At 42.9% G+C, this 10,044-nt stretch overlaps 1 protein-coding gene across 5 annotated transcripts in view; it reads right to left on the minus strand.

Moving 5' to 3' along the window:
• The window catches only part of ARID1B (AT-rich interaction domain 1B), a 583,022-nt gene that overhangs the window by 532,130 nt on the left and 40,848 nt on the right, over window positions 1–10,044 (minus strand). For 4 of the 5 annotated variants that reach the window (XM_019526889.1, XM_019526886.1, XM_019526887.1 and 1 more), the window contains exon 1: window positions 853–1,037. In XM_019526889.1, coding sequence (XP_019382434.1) covers window positions 853–1,029 — 177 coding nt within the window. In that variant the 5' untranslated portion in view covers window positions 1,030–1,037. Of the gene's footprint in view, window positions 1–852; window positions 1,048–10,044 lie in introns of those variants that run through there. The other variant, XM_019526890.1, reaches the window with a different exon arrangement.

Consider the following 10,044-nt stretch of genomic DNA (forward strand, 5'->3'; position numbering starts at 1 on the left):
CAAGTAGAGAAAATACACCATTTTCCATTTGTTATAAAAAAGTCTTGTGTTTACAATGAAGTATAGAAGTCTCTCAGTCTGCACTAGCAAGCCTAATACACAATCTAGCAGAAATTTGCCAACACACTTTCTGGATAACCTTCATCTATTTTCCCCTTCAGAAAACAATCACTACATCCTTCTCTAATATGTGGTGCAAATGTGGGTAATTAACCCTCTTAAAAAGGGTATGAAAAGGTCACCATCAAAACTGAAATCCAACTAAGGGAGAGAGTTACATTTATATGTCCTCTAATATCAAGTCAAAGATTTTTTTTGTAAAGAAAGACAGAAAGAGAAAAAGAATAAATACACAGAAAGCTCTGCAAAAAACAACAACAGCAACAAAAACCACACACACAACTCTGATGCAAAGACATGACAGGCTCTTGCACAATAAACAATATTGGTCTCATGTCAGTAAACTGGTGCTGTACTAGCTTATGTTCAGAGTTTTTCTTCTTGCAGATGAAGAAACACATTCAGTGTAGGGAAAGAAAAGGTGTGTATTTACGTGGACAAAAAATATCCAGAAAAAGACAGTGATGTCAACCAAAGAGAAACTTCAGTGGTGTTCCTCTCTTTAAAGTGCAGTCAACAGCATATTACTTAGTTTAGAGTTGGGATCTAATTTGAGCAAACAAATTTGGGCCATGAATATATAGATTTGTTTTTAAAATATCCCTTTACTTTCATTCTGAAAGAGGAAATTTGTTCTGACAATTTTCTTGTAGTCTGTACATTAACCAGAATGGCAGAGGAGGAGAGGAAAAGACAGGAAACCAAAGCAACGCAGAAAAATCCTCTACAAACCTGTTGCTGTGGATACTGCATTCCACCCATGGCAGCTGGGGTCCGTCCCTGCATTGCCATTGGATATCGCTGGGGACCTGGAGGGCCGTATGACTGCCCCGGGTATGGACTGCTTTGCTGTGTCTGAGAATGAGGGTTATTGCCCATTCCATATAGCTGAGGTCTCTTCATTACCATTGGATCCATTGGGCTGCCCTGTTATTAAAACACAAGCAAACAACAGTTTTAAACATGCTGAAGGAAGAAGTCAGAAGAGCCATACATATTAAGGGCGGATTATATTTGCAATCATTCAGTAAAAACAACCTTTTTTTTGAACACACAGAACAATGAGTCCACATATAAAATACAGTGAAACATAAGGGCTGTAAAAACAGAATATTCCAATTTTCACATTAACTGGAAAAGAGTTTGGAGGAAAAAGCCTACGGAGGACTGCAATAAAAGATCTGAAACACTTGGTGCAAATAAAGAGGGAGAAAAATGGCATCTAAATTTCTTTTATCTATATAAGCAACCTAAGTCTGATAATTATTTGAAAATCTAAGCTTCCAAAAAAAAATTAACTACACTATAATCAACAACTCTAACTTTAAAAAAGTATTTTTTCCAGCTAAATGACTTTATGTAAGTATAAATATATAAGTCCTGTGCAAATCTTTTAACCTGAAGAAAGTGGCTAGCTTTTTAATTAAAAGGAATATAGAAAGGGGGAAAAAGTTGCCAAATGTTATCAAGTACGAGATGTTGCATTTCAGAGTACTTCCACTGAAATCATGTGCATTAACAAGCTTCCAGATCATAAGGCAAGTCATAAGCCACATTTCACATGCAAGCTTATTTGCTTCCCTGACAGACCTTGGGAAATCTAGTACTGGAATGTCTTAGGATTTTTTATTAATTTTTTTGGCACCTCAAAACTTCCTAACTGGTTTCAACCACTCTGCAACATACCACCTTCATCTTTTACAGCTAAGGACCCACTAAATCAGATCAATATAATACAATGATGAGTAGGGCTCTGTTAGCACCTGTTCAATATTTTTCCTTCAAATGTGCACGTGCAGGAACACAAGTACACATTAATGTTATGCCTAAAAGTTGGGGGTGGGAACCCACCACAGTATTATCTTAATTACCATATTTACATGCATATACCCCTTTCCCAAAAAACTGCCGTCCAAAACTGGGGTGCAAGTTTTAAGCAAGAAAGGTAATTTCTGTGCCAGAATGTAGGCACAGGGACTCTAGAACAGCTGCCAGGGGCTGTGCTCCCTTCCCCATCCCATGCAGGAGGGATGGCATTCATTCCTCATCATCTCACCCTCTGCTTGCAGTTTTTGACAGAGCAGCCAATTCAGCAGCAGCTGTGATAGGGTTATATCTCTAGCTGTGCAGCTGCAAGGAAAGGGTGAGTGGTTCTGAGAAGTGGACTCTGGCACTCCTGCATGTAGCTGGGAGCATTCAGCCATGGTGAGCCCATGCTCCAGCAGGGAAGGCTCTGTAATAATCTCTTTCTTTTTCTTCATTCTGCCTTCCCAAAACAAGGTGTGTTTTATTTGGGGGCATACAGCATGTGGAAAAAATAGAAAAAGCAGAGTTTTCTTGGAATTTGAAAATTAGAAAAAGGAAAGACCATTACTTGATCCCAATTCTTTTCCCTCCAAGTGAAAGACAGTTCTTCTAAAGTTTTGCCAGTCTATATTTTTGAAATGTCCTGTATCTTTCATTACTCCATTTTACATATTACTGTCTGCCCTAATAGAGAGTTCTGCCACTGTTTTTCCATGGATGTCTATTTTTCCTGATTTCTCCTACTGTGATTTATGTTCTTGCAATACACATACATTTTTTCTCCTTCTTTACACCCTTCAAATTTCTGTAGAAAAGATCCTTCCCACTTGGCAATATATCTATAGTTAGAAGGTACCCAATACTAAATGAGGCATTTTATGTAGGATCATCTCACAGCTGTGTGTGTACATGGGAAGTACTACCTCCTTTGACATGACATCTCTATTCATTCCAAAAAGCACACTGGCATTTTTTGCTACCATATTAAATTGCAAGCTCTTCACTAATTATTAATTCACTATTACTCCCAAGCTGCTTTCACCAAATTTCTCCTCTGATTTTAATATTGGATATTTTAAATTATTTTTGCTACATTATTACTCTGTATCTTTTCTCACTGCATGTCACTGAGTAGTGGACCTTTTCCTCTCTTTAAGCCAGAAATTATTCTTATATTCTCATAATGTTTGCAACACTTCCCAACTTAGCATTTTCTGTGATTTCCTCCTCCTAAATCATTACTCTACATCAACTAGACTTAACATTCCTGTAGTTTATTTCATTACAGTATTTCCTAACTCAAAACATTTTTATCATGATCCTCATCTTTTCTAACTGAATGCCACTTCTGTGTTTAAACCCATGAGACAGCATTCATATCTAAATCCATTTCAATTACTAGTAAATTTCAAGTTTAACATTTTCTGCTACATAGTATCAAATACATTCTATAGTTCAAGTCACCTGACACTTTCAAAAAGATAGGCTATTTTTAGTAGCATATAACTTTGCAAAACTAATCATTTGGTCCAAGTTTTTTCAAGGTAGGTATTGGCCTGAGGTATCTGTATGACACTTGAAATGTGGGCAAGAGCAATTCAGCCACCTCTCAGAATAAGGTCAGAGAAAAAGATGTTTTTCATGTTCATGTTAAAAATGCCTAAAACCACTTTGCTGAGTAGCACTCCATGCTTTGAAGCTGGGAAATTAGGTTGACAGGGTACTATGTGGGCAACATAGGGATGGGCTGGTAAGGATGAAGGCAGAGACTAAACCAAACAGAAAGACACTGGTGAATGACTGAATGGGAAGGCAGCTGGCGACAAGAGGCTGGGGAGGAGGTAGACAAGAAAGGCTGGAGAAGAGGGCTTTGGGTTTCTTTTGGAAGAAGTGAATGTCCCTGCTCATGAAAGAACATTTCCTTCTGCAAGAGAATTTGAGACTTCCAAGTCTCCCCATTCTTCTGCAGCTGGCAAGGGGCTGTGCAACTTAATGGCAAAATGTGCACAGCAACACCATTCACTGACTCGTCCATTTAGAGGAGAACAACCTACTAAAAATATCACTTAATACCCTTAAGAAAAACTATATATGTCTGCTCAGTAGAGCTGGAAGTTCCAAACCTGGCAATAAATCAACTGGGTGTCAATGGGCCCCTCTACACATGCAGGGAGGCTGTTCTGATGCACCATAATTACAGCGCATCGGAGCAGACTCGATTAATTGAGTCTGCTGGAGAATGGTAATTACTGTGCTCCAGCAGACTACAGCATCACATGTATCAACGTCCCTGCACTGAAAAATGAACAACTAAAGCTTGTTCAATGAGGTTTATTTCAAAGCACCACACTGCCGTTTTTCAGGACGGGCCGCTGATAGACGTCACGCTCCAGGCGCTTTTAATTACCACGGCTCTTGGAGCTGCAATAATTAAAGTGCCCCCCACACACACACTCCACCCCCCAGAGCACATCTATAAAAACCCAATGAGTCCACAAAAGATACTTCCCTGTTTACATTATTAAAGCTATTAAGTTTTATCACCCACACCAAGAAACGAAGAATGTTAAGATTACAAAGTCACCTTTCAAAAGCTGGAGTTCCCAGAATTTAGTTTACCTGTGGAACTTTGATTCAGCCCCCTTAAGAATGTCTTCTGGTAGTCTCTCATACCAATTTTTTCATAGGACTTTGGCCTAAATTCAGTTTAGAGGATAAACCTTCTCTGGGGATTGAGGGTCATGCAATAAAAAGTTTCCAAAAGTCACCAACAGCACGGTATTCCTTTTCTGGGTGCCTGACTTGAAACCCTGGGGGTTTGATTTGCCACGGTGTTGAGTGCTCACAGCTCCAAATGAACTTAATCGGAACTGTGCTTAAGACGTAAAGTGTGCCATAACAAACACCAACTGTTCAGTAAAATCAGGCAACAGACACCTCAACCTGGACATCCAAAATTCCTGCATACATTTTATCTTAGCATCTGTATGCCAGAGTTAGCTATCTGCAAAGTAGGAATAATACCATTTCTGTCTCAGGGGGCATTCCAAAGATTAGTCATTGATGCACTTGAGTAACAATGTCAAACATCACAGAAAATCCAATGAAGAAATTATTCAAACTTGCTCTAAAGAAGGAATTACTAATGTGCAGTAAATAAGGCTTCAGGCCATATATTCAATGACAAGTACAAAATGAAACACAGAAATACAACTCAGCAAGTACCTTCCATCCTATATACTTGAATGCATTAGTGATGTGGAAATAATAATGCATGCAACTGAAGACCACACCATAATATATATACACCTGACTGCAATCCCCAAGATCAGCAATTAGCAACCTCCTGCAAGGGTCATCAGCACACCAAGTCCAGTTGGTGAAAATGGAGGGGAGGTCATCCTCACCAGTCACTCCTCAGTTCTGGAACTTCCCCCACTTGAGGCCCTCCAGAGGTCAAACCTGGGCATCTTTTAGAAGCAATATGTGATGGCAGGGGCCAAGCACAGTCCTCCAGTACTCTGGAAACCCCACCTGACCCCGAACAGGCTGGGCAGAGAGCCCAGAATAAAAGACAGAAAACTTACTGGCAGGGAGTGCCAGAGCTGGAGCAACGTACGGCATTGCCACGCTGGTTAATAAGCTCCCTGTCAATCAATATAGGTGGCAGTCAGCTGATGATGTCAGACATGGGCACCACTGCAGGGGATTTAAAAAGCACAACAGTGCTGCAGGAGAGGGAGAGGAGACTGCCTCCAAGCTGACTGAGGCCAGGGCAGTCAAGGTCTCAGAGCACGGAGGCAGCAGAGCTCTCGGACCACAGGGGTCCGGTTAAGACAGGGCAGGAAAACCCCAACAAGTAAGGGCAGTTACGAAGGCTCCAGCCCTGCTCAGTTGCCATCTAGAGAAGGGATGCTGGAATGCATATTTAAGTCCCTCACGGCAGTTATAGCCCATTCAGTGATAATATTCCTCCAGAGGGGACGCATCTTTTTCTTCCTTATTTTTTTGGTATTGGATTTGTGTTCTTGAGGAGACCCGTAGGATCCAAGGGTCCCTGGTTCTGAGAGCTGGGGCCAGCTCAAGATATAACACTTTGAGAGCAAGGTATATGCAAGGGACTGGAGAAAATCCATGCTAACACAGATGTATGCTGGTTGAACCCCACCGAGACATGGTACCAATTGCTGACCACTGACGAGAGCTAAGACGACCAAAACAGCTGTGGAAAGATCGCATCTCAACATTGACAGTTGGCATGTGGACAGGGTGTAGGGGAAGCAGAGCCCCAACATCAACCACTGCCAAACCATGAATACCCTAAGTGGAAGCATATGCATACCACTGGACACTTCCCTAGAATTTCCAATAACAACAAGATGTGGCAGAAGAGTTGGGGAAAGGGCCCTGTATTGGGTACTCTCAGGACTGGTTATCTATCAAGCAGAAACATGACACAGTGTAAGACTTTCCTATTTGGGCAGGCATTTAGCAAACAAAATTAGATTGCAATATTGTTTGCGGGGGGGGCACTGTTTTTACAGGAATATTCTAGTTCCCTTTTAATTTTTGTTCTCATATCACTCCTGCTTTTAAGTTATTGCATCCTCTTACTGTTAACTACCCTGAGCTTTTATCAGGAAGGGTGGCATGCAAGTTGAATAAAAAACAAACTAGCTTTCCTAAATAAGTATTTGAATCTGCAAAGTTATTATTCACTGACATAGGATTTTTAATATAAATAAAAAGTTTGTTATGCAATTAAAAAAAAGGTTTTTTAGAAAGAGTTTTCAATTAATAAACCTATGCCAACCCTATAATATTCAAGGTTCCTATATACATTAGTCAGTATCAGTATTGATTTTTAAATATCAGGAATAGCCAGCCTTTCCATACCAGCTCTCCAAATCTATTAAAAAAAATAATTGCTACTGTTGTCATAGATATAGCTAATTAATTCAAATACTCTCAGGAGCAACTGATGCATATACTTATTTTCATTTTCCCAATATTCACTTAGGCTGCCTACACACGTGCTCGTTTTCGTTCTAATTAGAACCTCTGCAGTGTTCTCACCATCTTGTGTATTAAGCCCCTGCATGTTTTAAAATGGCCGCAGGGGTATTTTACCTAAACTTCATTGAATGAGCTTCAGGTACAGCATTTTAAAACGTGCAGGAACTTAATACACATGATGGTGAGTTTTGTTTTGTTTTTAATTAGAGCAGCTGTCCAGGAACATCCCTAATTAAAACATGCCCTCTCCCAGCGCCACCCAAGCACATGTGTAGGAAGCCTTAAAGACTATTAAAAACTGTTTGTACAAAAATGTATTACTTTCTGGTGTTCTTTATTTTAGTGTCACTGCAATTTTTCAGTATTCATTAATTTTCTTTCTTCTCAGTTATTACTGCATCTAAATTCTCTCCAGTACTATTTCCTCCTTGATAAATAGATAAAGAAGGGGTTGTCAACCAGAGGTACGCATTCCCTCAGGAGTACTTAGAAAGGATGTAGGGGGTATGTGCAGGCGGGCAGGGATGAAGCGAGCCCCAGGGCACAGCAGTGGTGACTCCCCTGGTTCATTCACTTCTTACCCAGGGGAGAGGGAGGGGCATGTCGGGTGCCACCAGCCTGACATGGCATATCGCAGCGCCTCCCCACCCTCCACCCCAGCTTGATTGGCCGCTGCCCTCAGCCAACAGCTGGTGGCAGGTGACAGCTACCATGTGTGAGCTCTCCCCCCATTCAGACACCTCTCCCACCCCTATGCTCACCCCGGGAGGGCATGGGGGGCAGGCACCCCCAGATCTGCGTGTCGGCTGGGGCTGCACTGGGCTGTTCCCAGCAGGGGGGCTGGGTCACGCTGTGCTTGGGGCAGGCAGCAGTGCCACTGGGAGGTGGGATGGAGAGGCTACAGTGAATTCTGCAGTGGCTGCAGCCCCTCCCATAGCTCCCCCAAAAGCACAACCCCCACCACCGAAGAGAGCCCAGCACTGCCTTGGCCCTAGCCCACCCTGCGTGCAGATCCAAGGGCATGCGCCCACTCCCCACGCCCTCCCAGGATGCTTAGTCACAGGCTCTGCCCAGCTGTGTAGGGCCTGCTTCTGCCCTACTCTCTCCCTCACTGTGGGAGCCTATAGGAGCAGGGCTACGTGGGGAGAGAGGGGGTTGCAGCCGCACCAGAATTTGCCGTAGCCCCCCAACCCTCCTTCCAGCACCGTCACCACCCCCCCCAAGTGCAGCCTAGTCCAGCCTATCAGGAAGAGCCTGGTGCCGCCCCAGCCACAGCTTTCCCCACACAGATCAGGGGGTGCACCTGCCACATAGGAACGGGAGCCACCTGCCACCCCTGCCCCCCGTATGGTTCAGTCCCGAGCCCTGCCCTGGCTGGGCAGCCCCTGCCCCGGCCCCTCTCTCCCCCACCACTGGGGCAGCCCAGCCTGCCCTACACCACATGCAGATCAGGAGGCACACGTCCCCCATGCCCTCCTGAGGTGCGCTCAGCAGTGGGAGCCACCCCTTCTTCCCTGCACCCCCCAGACAAGCTGCTCATTGCTCCATCCCACACCCCACCCCGTCTATGCAGCGCCTGCCCCAGCCCCACTTCCTCCCACAGTGGGAAGGCCTCAATCTGCCCCACCCCCCCTTAAAAACAAGAAAAAAAAAGTAGAAGGGGGTACAGGAGCTAAAACTTTGAGTCAGAAGGGGTACACTTATTTAAAAAGGTTGAAAACCCCTAATATACAGGATTTAATTCTCTTTTCAATGATTTGGCTAGCACAGGAATGGCCAGCCTACAACATGAGTGCCACAAGTGGCACGGGCAGCCTGTGTGGGACACCTGGCAGATCAGAGAATGGACAGGTAGCACAGCAGCTGATAGGGCAAGATGCAGGGAACAGAGAAGAAGACTAGGCAGGAAGAACAGGACAGGAAGCAGAAAACAAAGGAGCTGATTGGGCATGGAGTACAGAGTAACAAGCACTAAGCATAGCAGTAGATTGGGCAGAAGGAGATCAGAGTGGCACTCAGGCAGAGCACACAGCTAATTTGTGGTTTGTCAAAAAGCTTGTCCCACTCTGGGCTAGTATTTGCCCATCTGATTTTTGGCTCTCCATATTTTTTTTAGCAAGCCTCAGGACTCTGGAGCTTACACTTTGTTTATACGCCCCTTGCCCATTTAGATTTCCAGTATAGGTTTCTTTTAAACCCCAGATATTTATACAATTCTTCAAGTAACACATTGAGAAATTCTTGTTCCTTTTCTTTCAAAAGTGGTATTGTAATCTTTTATGCGTTTATTATGGTATTTATTGCCAGTCTCAATACATTTGCTTACATGCAATTTTAAAACTTCAAATGCAACAAGTGCATTTTTCACAATTTCCCCTTACTATACCATTACTCAATGTTGAGTGCATTAGAACAGCCGTGTGAAATCCTGACTCTAATAAAACAAAGGGCAATGATTTAAATGGGGCCAAGGTTTCACTCCCAATCTTTAGATTAACAGTCTACATACTAAAATGCAAAGGATGTGGAAAGAAACACCACCTCAAAGGATTAACAGGGAACTTTCCCCCTACAACCACTGCTTCTCCAGTATACTCTTGTGTTCAAGTGATAAAAGAATGATAAGATGAACTATTTTCACCAACAGCCATATAAAAATGTTACACTTCCATTCCCTTGAACACACTTATTATCAGGGCCATTTGCAATATATTCTCAGTCAGAACTGATAAAAGCTGATCAGCAATCCTAATGTCCAAAGATTAAACCTTGAGGGAGAAAAAAAAAAAAAAAATCTGGCATCCCTCCCATAATGTACTCAGCATACTGCTGGATACCCTTCTTCTACACACAACTCAAAAGCTGTACTAGGATTCATCTTCATCAGGTGGTAAGCCAAAGGTATGCTTGATCCATTGATCAGAGTTTAGACTTAAGAGTTAAAAAAAACTCTTTCAAAACAGATGCTGAAAGATGTTCGAGGCTATACACAGCATCAGTGGCTGCCTGAAGATGCTGTCTCAACTGCTTAATCAGGCCACTAGCTCAGCTTGTAAGATGCAAAAACCCCAACCCCCCCCCCCCCAAAAAGAACAAATTTCC

Source organism: Gavialis gangeticus, unplaced genomic scaffold (genome assembly GCF_001723915.1).
Source record: "Gavialis gangeticus isolate Ggan-Ray unplaced genomic scaffold, GavGan_comp1, whole genome shotgun sequence".
Taxonomy (NCBI): domain Eukaryota; kingdom Metazoa; phylum Chordata; order Crocodylia; family Gavialidae; genus Gavialis; species Gavialis gangeticus.